The sequence below is a fragment of the Cnephaeus nilssonii genome (genome assembly GCF_951640355.1).
Source record: "Cnephaeus nilssonii genome assembly, chromosome: 8".
Classification (NCBI taxonomy): domain Eukaryota; kingdom Metazoa; phylum Chordata; class Mammalia; order Chiroptera; family Vespertilionidae; genus Cnephaeus; species Cnephaeus nilssonii.
Genome location: NC_137079.1, coordinates 83,318,642 through 83,337,393, shown reverse-complemented (window position 1 = coordinate 83,337,393; position 18,752 = coordinate 83,318,642). Strand labels below are relative to the sequence as shown.

Genomic DNA, 18,752 nt, shown 5'->3' with positions numbered 1-18,752 from the left:
CAAAAGGAAGGCATGATCCCTTTTATGATTTAGTAAGCTGGTTATATGGAGGATGGATCACAGAGGGCAGGAGTAGAAGCAGAAGCAAGATGAGAGAGGATCGTGGTTTAGACTAGAATGGTGGTCATGGAAAGAAATGGGTGTTTAGTGGGTAGAGCCAACAGTACTTATAGTGGTTTGGATATGGGGTGGGATGAGGATGTTGAGGGAAAGCCCATCGTTGTTACTGGCAAAAAAAAAGGATAAAACCAATCCTAGGTGCCTGAGCAGGCCAGAATACCATGGGTTGTGTTGTTTAAAGGGAAGCAGGGGAAGCTTTCATTTTCTTAATATGCGTGTCTCCAGCTCAATGAGATACTGTTCGATCTGCGTGCTGAGAGGTCCTGTAAAGATGATTTACTACTAAACTTGAGCTCTGCAGTGAGCCAGGCTTTCCAGAATATGTCACTTGGGTAGATATTATGGTGAAAGGAAAAAACTTTTCTAATAACTAAGATGTAACCAATGCTTGGTGGGACTTGAAGTTGTTGAGAAAAAAAGCAACCCAATAACCCAGAGATCCAATTGGGTCAACATGCAGTTGGCATTTTAGCTAGCCCTGAGCAAGCACAGACAAGTAACCCTCCCCAACCCACCCCAAAAGCCCAGCCTCTGACTTTGTCCCCAGCAATCACCATCCTCAAAGTTTCCAAACCTCCCACAGTCATGGACTTACAGCCACCCACCATGTCCACATTCTCCTAATCTTCATGACTGAAAAGGAGGTTAATGTGATGGGCCAATCTGCCTTTCCTCCCATAAATGTGTATTGAGTAGCTGCTGTGCACCAGGCATTGTGTTACTAACAAGAAGCTTATAGTCTTAATGACACTATTCCTCAGTAACTTGCTGAAATCATAGGGTACCTGTCACAATGTTTCTCCAGCCATCACCTCCCTGATTCAACTCATCCATACCAAGGCAACTCAGAGCAGGCTGTTGCCTTTAATTTACTTTTTTAAATTAAAAGCTTTGTTAATTAAATTTTTTAGTAGAGCAGGAATATCCAAGTCCATGAAACAGATATTTAGAATGATTATTTATAAAGTGAACAACCAGGTAATCAGCTCCAGCATAGAATGTAACTATTACCCTACAGTTAACTTATATTCTGACCTTTATGATAATCACTTTCTTGCCTTTCTTCATGATTTTACCTCCTATGTGTTAAATTTAATTTCTGGAATTGGTTGCTGCAAGTATGTCTGAACATCAGTGAAAGATGTACACATTCCCGCTTTTGAAAGTTCGGGTACCCCCTTTCCCATACACTTGTCCCGTTTTTTCTTCTGTTTTTCACTTGTGAGATTTACGTTAGCAAGACTGACAATGGGGTAAGGGCATATGCGAGGGATGTCTGTCTTGCAACAACAGTGTCACAGAGCTATTTTTGATTTCTCTTCATAGAGTTTTAGTTTTTGTGAGTTCTATCTTTTCTCAGTCTCTGGGGCCAAGACAGATCTTGATGAACTGGTAGAAGATGGACCAGTGAAACTGAAGTTAAGAACTGTGTCCCTAATTCACTGCATTTTTAAAAAAAGAAAAACAAAATAAATAAAGAACTGTGTCCCTCTGGCCTGAACCACAACTGGCACCAGGTCCAGCAAAGGGCTGTTAACAGCATGGCATGTGGTTAATGTGAAAAGAAGTTTCAGTAGATTTCTTCTAAGCTGAAGGGAGGAAGCAATCCCCATAGGCAGTCATACAGCACAATAAGCTCTCAAAAATCTCTCAACCCTGCAGCAGGCTTTTCATTTACACACATTTTTCATTGTTTTAAAGGGTAAATAATGCTTTTCTGGACCGACTCCAAGGCAGAAGTCAACCAGGTGGCCTGGAGCACTTTGGAGGCTATTGGAATATGAATGGTGGTAACAGCTGGGTGAGTTTTTCCTTTTCTCTTTAAAAATATCTTTCAAATTTGAAGGATAAAAACAATGAGAATTTTAAAAATATGCTGTGGCCTTCTCCCCAGATATTTTTTGTGCACTGTTCAGCTGTGTGATGGGCAGTCAGCCAGGGTGATTGCTGTAAATTCCACAATAGCCCCTGAGAGAGGGAGAAAGTCCCGACTTTCAGCTCTGGCCAATCACAATAAAAAATGACACCTGCCTTGTTCTCACTGTGATTGCCTGGACTTAAGGTTTTTTATCACCCCTGGCCCAGACCCACAACACAAACAAATGAACTTTTTGTCTCAGGAAGATTTTAACTGAAATATGGTTATACAAATAGGAAGCATTCTCTAGTAATACACTTTTTTTCAGTGAAACTAGCATATCAAAGAAACTAATATTTAATTTTTCACTCTAAAATGATGTTTTAAAAAACCCTACAGCAAAAGGCACTTTTTGAAAATGAAATGTCCTTATAGATTTCTGTGACAAAAACCTTGCCACTTGTAATACGAATTTAATGTGTTTTGTGTGCACCATATGTTATTGAACCAGCACCAGGACTTTGGAATGCTGGAATGCATATGTTTATGGGGTTTACAATGTGTATAGAACCAAAACTAACTACACTAGGCTTTACAATTACAATTTAATTTAATCAAAGCCCAGGTACATATGTATCTATTTTTTAAAAAAAGGAACAGATAGAAATCTTTAAACTGGTAAAATACAGCAAAATAATCAAGTGCTTGCTGACCTGGAAACTCTAGAGACGATCCCTCTTTAATGAATACCTGATGGACAAAGGATCATTTTTTTTGAAAAGATAAGCTGTTAGGAATGTTACAACATGTTTTCTTAAAAAGCATCTAGTAGTTAAAATTGATGGATAGATTTCACAAACATATATATAGTGAAGAGAACTGAAATCAGGCAAATTTGCAAAGGATGCATAGTGGACATGTCTATTTACTGTAATGTATGCTCATGTGTATCACTGTAGCATTCAGAAAAGAGGCAATATGGAAGAGAGAAAAGAATCCAACCACACTGTTTTTGCATCATGTGTTGCAATTTACACATTATTGACTTCTACAAATATGTGAGTAGGAGTCATGTGGAAAATGGGGCACTGAGTTTAAGACATTATCCATGTTCATGGAATTTATGTTATGAAACGTGATTGAAACTCAGATTTTGCATAAGACTTAGAAACTTGCTGCACATTTTCTCCTCTACTCAACCATTCCCCAAATTTGGAAAGAACCTAGAAAAATACCTGAGATTGAGGGGAAGATGACGGGAAAGTAAATTAATACTGCATGGGCTGCTGCTAAGAGAATAAGCATTGGGCTTACCGATGACTATTGGTAGGCCTTCTGTAAGTGAGCTATGAACCTTTGCTTAAGTTCCTCACCGATTAAAAAGCTAGGAACACACCCTGGTCGGTGTGGCTCAGTGGTGGAGTGCCGGCCCACGAGGAAGGGTTGTGCGTTTGATTCCAGTCAAGGGCACGTACCTGGGTTGCAGGTTTGTTCCCTGGTTCTGGTTGGGGCACGTGGATGTCTTTTCAGTGGGGCAGGCATATCCAAGTCCAAAGTGGTGTTGGCTCTTCCCACATCTGAAAGAAATGTGACAGAAAGGTGAGAACTTCCTCAGGCTCCCAGCTCTAACTCCACATCTATCACCATCTGTATGCCTGCCCTTCCTTTGGACCAGTTTCCGTCTTCTCCACTGACTGGGGGACAGTCATCAGGTGTTCCATCTCAACCAAAAAATGTCCATCAGCACAAAACATTAATAAATTATGTTGTTATCACCTTTCTTCTTGCTATTTCTTTGTTCCCCTTTAAAGCAAAACTTTAAGAGGCGTCTATTCTTGCTGTCTCTAATTTCTCTCCTTCCACGTCTCTGATACCCACTCTAATCAGGTTTTAGACTTTACCAGTCCAACAAAAATGCTCTTGTCATGGTCATTAACAATGTCCACATTGCAAAATTCAATGTTTATTTCTCATACTTTATTGTTTGGCCTGTCAGCATCATTCTTCATGGTGAATCACTTCCTCCTCTTTGAAACTTTCTTTGCTTGGCTTCTGGGACCCTATACTCTCCTGGGTTTCTGCCTATTTCCTCAGCCAAGTCTTTCATTCTCCTTTGCTGAATTCCCTGCATCTTTTTGTCCTCTCAACATTGGAGTGCCTCAGGGATCTACTTTGGACCACCTTCTGAACTTTATGTTTATTTAATATCTTGGTGGACTCATTTATTCTCATAAAATTACATATACTACATGCTTATTACTCCCAAATTTTAATTTCCAGCCTACACATCTTACTTCAAACTCTAGTCTTGCATATCCATTTATCTACCCAACATCTCTACTTTCATATCTAATATATATTTCAACCTTAACATATCTAAAACTTAACATTTAATCCCTTTACCTTAATGTTCTATCTGCACTTTTTCCTGTTTGCATAATGGTGCAACCCATCTCTCACACCCCCACCCCAGATGATACAGCAGGAAATATTCTTGAATCTTCCTTCAAAATATATCCAACCCAATAGCTTCTCACCACTTTCACCACTGTCGTCCATGCTCATCTAGATTCTTGAAATAGTCTCTCGGTGGTTTCTTTGCTTCCACACTCCCCCACCTAGAGTCTGCTCTCTATATGAGAATGATCCCTTTGAAACAGATAAGATCCCATCACTCTTCTGCTCAAAGCCCTCCAATGGCTCCCAAGACTCTCCAAATCACTTGGAATAAAAGCCTAAGTCCTTACAGGAACCTACCAGGTGCTACATGATCTAGACTCCACCTTACCCTCTGGCGCTCTCCTACGCTGCCCTTCCTCATTCTTCCTAGCCATGCTTCCTTCTTGCTGTTCTTTGAAAAGTTGAGGAACTGGCACTCTCACCTTATGGCCTTCACACTGGCTGTTACCTCTCCACTCTTCTCCAAAGTATCCATATTAATTGTTCTCCTTCAAGTATTTTCTTGAATTCCACCTCAGTGAGGATTCCTTATTCATTTATTTAGTGCTGCCACCTGTGTCTTTACACCTTCCCCCCCCCCATAGCATTCTATAATTTCTAACATAATTTTTCAACATCATTAATTTATATGTTTTGTTGGATATTTACTCTTACTCTCTCCCTGTGGTAATTTATGTTCCATATACCATCAGAGCAGGACCCTTTGGTTATATTCCAAGCATAAAACAGTGACTAGAACTTACCACACGCGCAAGGAAACAGGTGGCTGTGATCATGGGTCAACCAAACAACAAAGATTTCGAACTAAATGATGTGATACTCTAAATTGCATTTTAAAAATCTATGTATTAAACATTTGATGAAATAAATGTTGGATTTAAAACAATGAGCCAAAACAAGAGACAATGCCAACCAAGCAGATTTGAAAAAAGAACAAAACAACTTTTAGGAATAAAAAACATAGTCTTTGAAATTAAAGCACTCAGTGAACTTATCATAATAAAGGGAATACAAATTAAGAACTAAACCATAATACTGTTTCTCATCTATTATTTGGCAACTCCCCCCTCCCCAAATGAAAGATTGACAATATATTCTGTTCTTTCACACATTGTTGGTGCAAATTCAAAATGATGCGAACACTATGTAGGTTAATTTGTCACTGTCTTCCCATAAAATAGACACATTACAGCAAAGTTCTACTAAATGTTCTAGGAACAGATGATTTCAAATGTCTGAAAAGATTTTTCAGATAAATGAAAAGGAGAAAATATTCCCCAAAACAATTAAGCAGGTAAACATAACTTTCAATCAAATTCTGGCAAAGACTATACAGAAAAAAATGATAGAACAGTCTCACTTATAAACATGGATTTAAAAAATCACAAAATTTTGATGGATTCAATAGTGAAATTTTTAAAAGGTATAATATGCCCTTATCAATTGAATTTATTAAAAAATACAAACTTGGCTTATCATAAATAAACAACTAAACAATATAAGAATAAAATAAAGAACAAAAATTCACCTCATAAATTAGAAAAAAACATCATATAATCACCTCAATAGTTACTGAGAAAACATTTGATAAATTTCAATACTTATTTGTGGTAAAAACTTCTAGAAAACTAGGAATTGAAAAAAAGTTTTTAATCCAAAAGTCACCAAAAATCTATCATAAAGTATATCAACAATATTTTTATATCATACTAAGGATTGAAAAAAAGTTTATAAATCACAGATGTTGCAGAATATTGACACTGATAATATCCATTGATCTTATTTAGATGTTCCCAGTTTTACTTTGATATGTGTGTCTCTCTCTGTGTGTGTACTTAGTTCTATCACATATGTAGGTCCATGTATCCACCAGAGTAGGGAAGATTTTAAACAATTCTATCAACACAATAGTTTTTCTCAATATTAGCATTTTATAACCACACTTAACTCCTTTTTTAGAATGAGTACCCTTACACAACTACTGGGAACTATAAGACTGTCTTCATTTCTAAAATTTATCATTTCAAAAGTATTAATATAAATGGAAGCATAGAGTATGTAAATTTGGGGATTGGCTTTCTTTCACTTGAAATAATTCCATGGAAATCCACCAAAGTTTTTTCATGTGTCAAGAGTTTATTACTTTTTATTGGTGAGTAGTATTCCATAATATGGATATACCACAGTTTGTTTAACCATTCACCCATTTAAGGACATTTGGGTTTTTCAGTTGCTGACTAGTACAAATAAAGGTGATATGAGCAATTGTGGAAAATAAAATAAGAAAATAAAAAAACTACAGATAATATAATTATCTACTTAGGAAATACAAAAAAAAAGGTATATCCAAATTTTTAGAGTAAATAGGAGCTCAGCAACAAATATGTTTTTAAATAAAAAAGTCAACAAATGGTTAGTATGTAGAATATATTAAAAGTATGTTATTTATTTAGAAGTTTATAGATGATGACTAAGTTTCCCTGATGAATGAGAGGAGGAAATAATGAAACCAGTAAAAAGCCAAAGACAAAAGAAAAGGGAGAAGGCAGAAAACATGATGAAAACCAAGGAAAGAAAAAAATAGTTTCTTGAAACATCATATAGATACTTAAGCAGTAGGCCTCCAATAAATGTATGTTGGTAGACCAATTAAATTGATCTTTATTTTGAAATCTTTTAAAATTTAAATCACATTCTTCTCACATTACTTAATATATATTTATTATTTGATAATTTAAAATTCCTCTTTTATTAAGAAATGCACTTTCTTTTTTTTTGGAGTTCTTTATTAGTATTCATGATACACCTAGGGTGGGACATTTAAAGAAGCACTTCAAGTGATCTTTTCTCTGATACGAGTAGGGGAGACCCTTTGGGATACGATGAAAATTCTAAATCCTTTGCCTTCAAGGACAGTTAAGTATTTGCCATGACCTATGAGACAACCTGAGATTTTAGTGTCCCAGAGTGTTAGAACAGCACTAGTCTGAATCCCAGCTATAACTTGGTCCAACTTTCTGGATGGCTTGGTGGAGATTTCTTGACCTTTGTACATAGTTGGCAGGGAGGGGACTCATTTAATCAATCCCCTTTCTCAAAGTCTCCTTAGAAGTCACCTTCCTGCTGCCTAATACAATGCAAATATACTCCATATATTTCCATTTAAATTGCTTTGCTCCACACTGTGTTAATCCTGTCCTTGCTGTAACTGTGGAGGTGGGTGACAATATTTGTGAACATTATTATTTGGACCCATGTTAGCCTATCTCTAAGAATACAGACGATGAGCTATCACTCAACAAGCCATTACATTGTTGACGGAGACTATTTTGTGAATTGAATGAATGGGACTCTAAAATTAAGCCATTTCATTGGGACTTTAAATCATTAACAAATAGTCACCTAAGCCTGATGTAGTAACAGTGTTCTTTGTAGGAACTTTGTTGTGGTTTACAAAGGCTTTGAATTTTGTTTTGCTGCTTGTAGTGATTTTGTTTTCTTTTTCTTCCAGGATATATGAGAAATGTTTACTTACATCTGACCTTTGTCAACTGACCTTGAAAACTGCCATGAGATGCTTTTTTAGAATGCGGTTTTATTCACCTTCAGTGCTTTTACCTAGACTTCAACTGCCCACCCACACAGCTGAGCAGCCGGGATGACAGGTTTCTCCCTGTCATTGTTTATGTGTGTTTGCAGGAGCTGATTATTGAACTCATATTTAATCTCTACTGTCAGTGAAATGTTACAGTATTTTTCTAATTGGTTTTGCCTCTTATTGGAAGTATAATTACAGCAATGTTAATAAGAGAGAAAATGAGAGGATCATTTGATGCTTTCAGGTTACTGGGAGCTATGGCTGGGTGCTGTATGCTTGTCTCTCTAAGCAGCTAATTCTCAGATCAGGTTTGGGGAAGCTTTGGCATCTTTTTGGATTTTAATCCCTACTTTCTTAATTCACTGTATAAACATGAGTAAAAGGCAAAAATAAATCTTTTAATCTCTTTTTAACCAATTTATAAATAAATTTTGAACTACCTTTGCATACATGGTTTGGTTTGCTTTTATTTTTAATGAAAAGCTCTTGAGTTTTTCTCTCTTGAGGGGGTCTCATTTTTATATTCTCCTTTATAATCCATATAGATACAATATAATACTGTAATCACTATGAGATCGGCTTTGGTCTTGAGCTATTTACTAATATCTATTCTTCTGGTTTTTTAGAGTGGGACAGTTAATTTACTGAAAGGCCATGTTTTCCTAAAAAGCAACTAGACAAAAATGTTGACACCACATGTGTGGTGTTTTGGACACTTGTCTTTGCTGTTTGCAACCTATTTTCTATTGCTCACTCAGTCAACTTTTTTTTTTTAATCTTTATTGTTGAAAATATTTCATATGTCCCCATTTCCCCCCCATTGTCCCCTTCTAACCCACCTGCCCCAGGCCTTCACTACCCTAACGTCTGTGTCCATGGATTATGCATATATGCATACAAGTTCTTTGGTTGATCACCTCCCACTCACCCACCCTCCCACACCTTCCCTCTGAGATTCCACAGTCTGTTCCCTGCTTCTGTGACTCTGGATCTATTTTGTTCATCAGTTTATTTTGTTCATTAGATTCCACATATGAGTGAGATCATGTGATACTTGTCTTTCTCTGTCTCACAGCTTTTTTATCCTACTTTACAACCTTGAACCAGTTTGTAGACCCCTAAAGTACAAAACCCCAAGAATATTGGTTTTCTATGCTGTATATTCCAGCCCCCTTCATATTATATAGAGAAAATAGTGCATTAAATCTTAGAATGAAGATTGGATAAATTAATAATTTTTTGCAGCTGGATAACTAATAATACTTTGCAGTATTAAGAGATATTTTGTGGTTCTAATTGCTCTGTTGAAGTTAACTTTCCATATCTCTGTATTCAGGGGAACATTGGGACTTCAGATTCTTGGGCCAAGACTAGGGGGCGGCGGGGGGGGGGGGGAGCTCACAGAAACAGGGCAAGTTATAGAAAGGACCACATTTGGTGGGAGTGGTAGTGGCTGAGGACAGATGGTTCACAGCTAGTTTCTCTGGAGTAAATAATGCAGATATCCTTGGTTTCCCTCTCTTCTGCCAGCTGAAGCCACGTTAGTGCTGTTGACACTAATATCAAATGTTTGGTCCACTTGAAATCCTTGCCAATTCCTGATCCTGGGTTGGAAGCGCCTCCTAACTGATTATAAATGTGTGACTGTTGTGGGCATTTTACTGTTGTGGCGTGTGGCCATTTCAGTCCTGCGCCTGCCAATCTGGCTGCCTCACCATCCACTGTGGTGTTCAGGTGTTTGTGTCTAGGCTCAGCATTCCTTACTTGCTGCTGTTGCCCTGTGTGTCACCAGGAACTGATGTAAGGGAAAAGGATGATTTCTTACTTTGGGGGCTCTTGGGAAAGTTGGAGTCAATTTCTCTTCTACCACCTGCTGTATCCTGCATTCCCTAACAAAGATATTTTGTTCAGGTATCCTTTTTCATTTTTAAAACCAGTTACATTGTGCGTCTATGGAGAATTATGACTTCATGGCCAAAATTATCTAGAATGTGAATGGGGTTGTAAACATCTTCCTTGAACAATTCTCTGTGTAGGTGAAAGTAACCAGAAAAGAATCAAGAATTTTTTTGTGTGTAAGGGAGTGGACCATTTTGTTTTTCACATTTCATCTGCCCTGTTGAATCACTTAAAATAAAATTTGACTTGAGGGTAACTCTAGATAGAAATCCCAAATTCCAATCACTATCTATCTATCTCTATGCTTTTAAAGTTCTTTCTTTTTCTGAAAAAGAAAATATAAGCAAGACAGATTGTTACAAAAGTAATAGGTGTTTGTTATAGAAAGTTAGACATAATGATAAATAATTAAAAGAAAAAAACTAGTGATTTTTTTCAGGTTTCATCTGCAGATAATCAGCGTTAATATTTTGGTATTCATTCTTCTAGATATTTTTCTATCTGTATATGTGTCAAAATCCCTGCAATAAAAATCATTATAGACACTTTCTACTTATCAGATGAGGACAAACACCTAGAATTAGAACTTGTAGTTCTAATTGAAAACCTATTTAGAGGGATTTTGATATATGTAGTCAAATTACATCCCAAAAGGTGGCACCAATATCTATTACCACCATAAGCATGCCCTATACTCTCCCCAATACTATTAGTGGCTTTTAAATCTTTGCTTATATGCTGAGTGAAAAATGTCATTTGGAGAGATTAGAAAATACATAACCATAGAGATAGTGACTATAACCTTAATCTTAATTTCTAGGACATTAACCAGATGGGTCATGAATAGTTGGACCTTTTCCTATGAAAGGGTGTGTTTGGAAGTGTGGCTGCCAGAGGAGGTAGCAGAGAGTGTGTTAGAACCGGTAATAGGGATAAGAAAATAGTAAAGCTGTGCGGTTATTTATTTATTTATTTATTTTTTACTTAGTGAACTGGAGCATATAGTGGCTAGCTCTTTGCCGATGTGCATGAAATAAGATTAAAGTAATCTATAATACATGTATATGATGAAAAAGTATGCCTTTCAGTTACTGTAGGATTACAGAGAAAGTCTGTTCGGCATTTCTTTCAGGAAGAGGCTCTGTGTTGAAACACTTTCCATTTTAAATATTTCATTGTTTAACAATGGAGTTTAAAAAGGATCATAAAAAGAGAATTTATTTTCTCACATAATTATATGCCCAAAGTAAGGGTTTTCATAGGCATATCAAGGCAAATGGAGGAAAATTTTATTACATTTATTGCCATGCCATTGTGCCACCTGCTGGGGCAGAGGACACCGGGAGACCTGTGCTGTGACAGTCACATCCCCTAGGAGGCTGATGATTACAAGCCCCTTGCTTTGCTGCTCAGAGCTGGATGCAAGTGCCTACCGCCTCCCTCCTCTATCCTCCTGTGCAGCGCACTGCCTATAGCTATGCTGTATGATTTGTTCAGTCACCAGAGGGCAGACATTTTATTCTACACAAAATGTTATATGAGTGATCAACATTGGATTATGAACTGATTAGACATTTCAATTTGTATATTTTAGAAACCATAATAGTGGCAAAATGGAGCAGAAAGTGTGCTTTAGTAATGAGAAGAACAGATATTTGAAATCAGACATTATGAACTAGGAAAAAATCAGAAATAAAAATTTAAAATAATATTTTTATTCTTCTCTGTTTTGCATATGCACTATGGAAGCACAAAGATAAGTGGCACAGTTCCTGTCCTCAGGGAACAGAGTGGTCAGGTTCTGTGACTGCAATGAACAATCCCCACATCTCAATGGATGATAATGTTGGTATCTTGCTTCTGATACACATCACACACAGATCATCCTTATCACTCAAGGACACAGGCCGATGGGTGCTCAATTTCTTCTTGTGTTTTCCATATAGCAAGGGGAGAAGATAGTGGCAGTATCTTGCACTGGGTGATTAAATGCTTTCACCTGGGAAATGGCACATGCTATTTCTGTTTATATTTTATTGGCCAGGACAAATCACATGACCATCTCTAACTATAAAGGGAATGGGAAATAGAATTCTACAATGTTCCAAGAAGAGAACTGGAATATTTGTAAATAGCCCCAAGTACTACCCCCAAGAATGTACTACTAGGTTAAAGAATCAAGACATAGGCACATAAAAGCTTAAGATTAAAGATACACATATAAATGCAAACAATAGTAGAAGCCCAGTTCAGTTCAAAATTTATTAGGGGATAATATATCTCAGCCATTGTGCTAGGCATGGAGACTACAAAGATGTAAAAATAAGCCATGAAAGAATTATATTTTAAATTAGAGACATACACAGAGATAACCTAGGAAAAATATGACATAGGAACTGTGCAAAGCAATGAAGTAAGACGAAGACTGATCACAGAGGGCTTTGGGCCATATCAAGTAGCTTGGACCTTTGAAGGGTTTGAGCAGGGAGTGGACCTGATTAGATTTTTGTTTTAAATAAATCATGAGTGATCCATGGAAGATGGATCTAAGGAAGGCAGGGCCAGAGAGAGAGCAGCTAGTTAGAGGTGATCACATCAGTCCTAGTGACCCAAGGTGAGAATTCTAAGCTAGAGTGTTGAGTAGAGATGGGGAGAACAGAATGAACATGTGGAGTTCCAAGGATATAACAAAGAAGGACTTTTATAAGCGACTGAATGTAGATGGAGAGTGACATGGCAGATATGAGTTTCATGTTTCTAGCCTGGCTGAGTGTATTGATGGTGATGTGACCACAAAGACAAAGTCTGTGGTATTTCAAAGAAAGGGGAGCCCTGGTGTGGTCAATAAAGAGTTTCAAAGACTATTGATATAAACTCGGTGAGTTCATGGACTTCATCTTGTTCAATGCTGTATTCCCAGTGCCTTGAATGGAGCCTAACACATAATAGTGATTCCATAAATACTTGATAAGTGAATGGATTTTATGGAGTAAATATTCATAGATGAAGCGATATAAGTATGGTGGTGGTTGGGTGGGGGATTGGGAGCAGGGACCTTTAGGGCATTCGGCCCAAGTGGCTGGACCTTTACACCCATATCTCACCCAGTCACTGGGTATGGGCTATCCAGGAAGGGGCATGACATTTGGTGGGGCCACTCTCTATAGCTGAGGCAGACCCTGAAAAAGCTGACAGAGGCTGTCTTGTTTACTGTATGGTCCGTAGCTGGGCAGCAAGTTCTTCTTTGAAGAGGCATCTGGCCATCACATTTTCTATAACATGTTGTGTCTAGATGAGATCAGGAAAAGTGAGATAGGTTATCTCTGGGCATCCTCTGATCTAACCAGAGTGAGAATGCAGTATTCATGTCTCATACACTACTGGACCAGTCCAATGTAGAAAGTGGCGAGCGTCAGAGGCTGTGGCCTGCTGAGATGGAGATTAGTTTGCAGGAGTTTGTTAGGCAGTACTCTTGGGATCACCAGCTCTGGAGGGAAAAGGAGGAGGAGGACTGTGCAGAAGGAGAAGCTGGCCTGTGAGGCAGCCTTGACACAGGCCAGCCCCACAGGGAACTCGGAAGCTTGGCAAGGGGGCCAGACCTTTGTGCCTCCACATATACCAGCCATTGGACATAGGTACGCTGGGAAGAGGTGGCAGCATGGTTGACATGACACTTTATCTGAAGTGATTCTGATGAGAGTTGACAGCTGGGGTTTCCCGCCAGAAGCCTTTCTGGGCAGCTGGGAGACAAGTCCTTCAGTCCTGATGGGGCTCTGAGAGTCACATTACAGCAGCACACTTCTACTTCCTATAGAAGTCTATTAAGTCCATCCTAGCTAACTCTAATGCCATGCATATCATCATCATCATCTTCATCATCATCATCACAATAAAATAATACTTGACTTAAAGATTTTTGAATAAATACTGAAAAAATTAAGAGCTCAGACAACAGGTATAAAGGAAGACTGTCTCCAGGCAAATCAGCAAAAAAAGGTCACCCTTTTGATAGTGGCTTTCAAGGCAAGATTTCTAGGAAAAAAGAACTACATTTGATGGACCTGAAGGTGAGATGCTGATTCAGTAATCTTTTGAGCTGACTTACTTGAATTTTCACTTGGGCTTCACTCAAATGCCAAAGGATTTAAGTAGATTATTTAACCCATTTTTTCTAGAGTGTAGTTTGGCAGTGCTGTTCTATTTTCCAGTGTCTTCTTTCATTTTCAGCAGATTGCGTCTAATCATTGTGCCTGCTGCCCTGTCTTGATCTCTCAGCAGAACCCCTGCCATCCAGGGCTCTCTGGCTTCAGGTTCCAGCATGCTCCATGCCTAGTTATTTGGCTCCCACGCTGCACACAGCCGGGCTTTTCCTTTAGCTGTGAGCAGAGAATTTTTCACAATTATCAAACAAAGAAACTCGCCCACACCAATCCTTACGAAGAGCCCAGGGAGCCCAAGCTGTTCCAAATGGGGTGCTTCTGCCAAAAGAGGACAGGAAAGTGACTCTGGCTACAAGAGGGAGGCTGCTGCCTTTTTTTTTTTTTTCATTATGAACTCAAACCAGGGTTGAGAGGAGGTTAAAATACCTTTATTTAGCTTTCAATCATTGTCATGGCTGGCTCACAGTGCTATGGACTTGAGAGGGAGGGAGACATAGAAGGAGCTCTGAACTAGACATCAGCCCCTCTTAGCCCCTGTCATGGGTTCTCCGTGGATCAGGGCTCATTTGTCTTACCACTCCTACTACCCAGGAGAGTGTCCAGTTCATAGTGGGTGCTCAGAAGCATGTGCTTTTGTTTTAGGAATGTTTTTCTCTGCTGACTATGTGGCAGGATAGTAATAAACTAGGAAAATTCCTGGACAAGTGGAATGGGGAAACTGAGACAAGAAAAATTAAATAAGGCCAAACAGTTTGGGCAGCTTATAGCTAGCTTGTGAATCACAAGACCTTAATTTCCCTAGTCAAGGATACTTGAAAGCAAATGGTTTATACCTCTCCTCGCTAACCAGGGAATACATAGCTTAAATCACCCTGGCCTGGGAAAATAGAGAACAAAGACCCCATTAATGCCAATGTGCCAGCTAAACCCAAGGACAGATGAAGTCTGGGGAACAAATAACAAAAAACCCAAAAACATTTGGATGGTATCACTTGAGGCAGAGAATACTAGGCAGGACAAATACCTGCTAGGGCAGGAGGAGGGGAAGGCAGAAAAAAAAGAGGGAGTTTATCTCACCAACTGAACAAAGAAGTCAGCAGTCTTGGGATTTTCCAAGATAAAATCACCAGATGGTCCCAGAATTTATGAGAACATTCTGGGAAAAGCCACAACAATGTAAAAGAGACACCTTGAAATCTAGTCTATCCAACAGGGGAACCTTGAAATCTTTGGAGGGGGAGGGGGAGAGGGAATATAAAACCCTTAAACCCCCACCTGGCAGGATGCTCAGACTAGCTTTGTTGCCCACTTGTTCTTTATGCCAAGTGTATTCTTTTTTTTTTTTTTAATCTTCACCCAATGATATTTTTTTCCATTGATTTTCAGAGAGAGTGGAAGACAGAAAAGAGGGAAAGAGCGAAAGAGAGAAAAACATTGATATGAGAGAGACACATCAATTGGTTGCCTCCTGCATGCACCAGGGGCCTGGGATTGAACCTGCAACCAAGGTATGTGCTCTTGATCAGGAATCAAACTTGCAACCATTTGGTCTGTGGGCTGATGCTCTAACCACTGAGCAACCAGCCAAGGAATATCAAGTTTATTTTTAACTAGAGGCCCGGTACATGAAATTCATGCATTGGTGGGGGGTGTCCCTCAGTTCAACCTGCACCCTCTCTAATCTGGGACCCCTCGGAGGATGTTTTTAAACAGGCAGTCAGACATCCCTTTCACAATCCGGGACTGCTGGCTCCCAACTGCTCGCCTGCCTGCCTGATTACCCCTAACTGCTTCTGCCTGCCAGCCTGATCACCCCCTAACCACTCCCCTGCCAGCCTGATTTATGCCTAACTGTTCCCCTGCCAGCCTGATCATCCCCAACTGCCCTCCCCTGAAAGCCTGGTCACCCCCAAATGCGCTCCCCTGCTCCCAGCCGCGACCTGGGCAGTGGCCTGGGAGACTGTGTGCACCTTCCCCCACCCCCACGATCTGCTCCCAGCTGGGACCTGGGTCTCAGCTGGGAGCAGATCATGTGGGGGTGTGTGCCATCTCCCAGGCCACTGCCCTGGTCTCAGCTGGAAGCAGATCTGCCTGGGGTGCGTGCCATATCCCAGGCCACTGCCCGGGTTGCGGCTGGGAGATCACACGGGGGAAGTGTGTGCCTTCTCCCAGGCCACTGTCCGGGTCGCGGCTGGGAGAAGATCACGCCAGGGGATGTGTGCCTTCTCCCAAGCCACTACCTGGGTCTCAGCTGGGAGCAGATCACGCCTGGGGTGCGTGCCATCTCCCAGGCCACTGCCCGGGTCATGGCTGGGAGATCACGCCACGGGGGGGGGGGGGGTGTGCCTTCTCCCAGGCCACTGCCCTGGTCTCAGCTGGGAGCAGATCACACAGGGGGTGTGCGCTGTCTCCCAGGCCACTGCCCAGGTCGCGGCTGGGAGAAGATCACGCCGGGGGATGTGTGACTTCTCCCAGGCCACTGCCCTGGTCTCAGCTGGGAGCAGATCACGCAGGGGGTGTGCGCCGTCTCCCAGGCCACTGCCTGGGTCGCGGCTGGGAGATCACGCGGCGGGGGGGGGGGGGGAGGGGGGGTGTGCGCCATCTCCCAGGCCACTGCCAGGGTTGCGGCTGGGAGAAGATCACGCCGGGGGATGTGTGTCTTCTCCCAGGCCACTACCCGGGTCTCAGCTGGGAGCAGATGCTGGGGGTGTGCGCCGTCTCCCAGGCCACTGCCCGGGTAGCAGCTGGGTGCAGATTGTGTTGGGGGGAGGTAGGCGCGGCCTCCCAGGCCACTACCCAGGTCGAAGATCACATGGAGGGGGGGTTCCTTCTCCCAGGCCACTGCCTGGGTCTCGGCTGGGAGCAGATCACACAGGGGTTGTTCGCAGTCTCCCAGGCTACGGCCCATCGCAGCTGGGAGCAATGTGGGCGGGGGGGGGGGCGGGGGGGGGGGAGGAAGCGGCGGCAGCCCTCCAGGCCCACAGCCAGGGCCGAGGCTGGGAGCAGATCAGCCAGGGGTATTCGGGACCCTCCCAGGCCAACAGCCCCAGTCGCATGCTGCCTGCTCTCAGCGGTAGCCCTCTCTGGGACTAGGGGACTTCAGTGGGCCTGAGAGGACTGGGCGCGACCATCTTGTGGCCATGGGCGCCGCCATTTTGTCGCGGAGTGATGGTTAATTTGCATATTATTAGATTGGACTAGAGGCCCGGTGCATGAAATTCATAGCGGTAGCCCTCTCTGGGACTGGGGGACTTCAGTGGGCCTGAGAGGACTGGGCGCAGCCATCTTGTGGCCATGGGCGCCGCCATTTTTGTCGCGGAGTGATGGTTAATTTGCATATTACTCTATTATTAGATAGGATAAATATGCTAGTTTTGCTTCAATACTGCTTTATTTCACTTGTCTGAACTCTTTCTTGAGAGTGTGACAAGACCTGAGAGGGGATAGCCCCCTTCAATTCTGATGGCTCTCTGATAACAGATATAGCTTGTATAAAGAAAGAATAAAGTAGGTGTGGAAAGGCTCAGGATTTATAAATATTTTTCATCCCACACCACACATTCCTCTACCCCCATCACCCAAAGCACAATACCCTTTTTCTAACACTGTATCTTGCAACCCAGTGGAAATCTCCCATCATCATGTATCTACTGTAGGGGAATATTCTGTCTAAATTTGTTTGGACATGTGTTCATACTTGGACCAAAATGTATAGAGTCCTGTAATTAAGAAGACCTAACTATTGCCTTTTCACAATTTTCTACTTCTTGTCATCCTGTGAGATATATGTTGAATATCTTTTTCTATTCTTCATGTTTCTTAATCCCTCCTGCATAATTTACATTTCTTTGTAGTCGATTGTGCTGCATTTTGTGTAGTTTTCTCAAATATATTTATAGTTTACTAATTTTCTCTTGAACTGGTCTCATCTGCTATAACCTACTCATTGAACTTTTAAATTTTTAATGAATAATTTTTTGAGATAATTTATTAAAATGTAAACTTGTCCCTAATACATTTTGTTGTGTTAAAAAACACACATACACCCCAAATAACATGAAAATTACCCTCTTAACAAATGTTTTAAGTGTATGGCATTGTTAACTACAGGCACAATGTTGTACAGCGGATCTCTAGAACTGTTTTATCTTGCATAACTGAAATTCTATGCCCAGTGAACAATAACTCCCCATTTCCTCTCTCCACATAGAAGCAGCCACTATTCTACTTTCCACTTCTCTGATTTTGAAAACTTTAGATACCTCATATAAGTGGAATTATGTAGTATATATCTTTTCGTGACCAGCTTATTTCACTTAGCATTGTAACCTCAAGGTTCATCCATGTTGTAGCAGATGACAGGATTTCTTTCCTCTGAAATATCATTGTAGATATATACCACATGTTCTTTATTCATTCATCTGTTGTTGGGACACTTAGGTTGTTTCCACCTATTGGCCATTGTGCATAATATTGCTGTGAACAAGAGAGTGCAGATATCTTGAGATCCTGATTTCTTTTATTTTTTAAATAAATACCAGAAATGGTATTTCTGGATACTTTGATATGCTTGTTTGTATGGTACTTCTGTTTTTAATATTTTGATGAGACACTATACTGTTTTTCATAGTGACTATACCAATTTACATTTCTTCCA

The 18,752-nt window shown here is 40.6% G+C and overlaps 1 protein-coding gene across 1 annotated transcript in view; it reads left to right on the top strand.

The window, feature by feature from the left end:
• The window catches only part of EPSTI1 (epithelial stromal interaction 1), a 116,316-nt gene extending 107,908 nt beyond the window's left edge, over positions 1 to 8,408 (top strand). The window contains exons 10-11 of the mRNA XM_079779278.1: positions 1,822 to 1,921; positions 7,950 to 8,408. Coding sequence (XP_079635404.1) covers positions 1,822 to 1,921; positions 7,950 to 7,958 — 109 coding nt within the window. The 3' untranslated portion in view covers positions 7,959 to 8,408. The remainder of the gene's footprint in view (positions 1 to 1,821; positions 1,922 to 7,949) is intronic.
• The last annotated feature ends 10,344 nt before the right edge of the window (positions 8,409 to 18,752 follow it).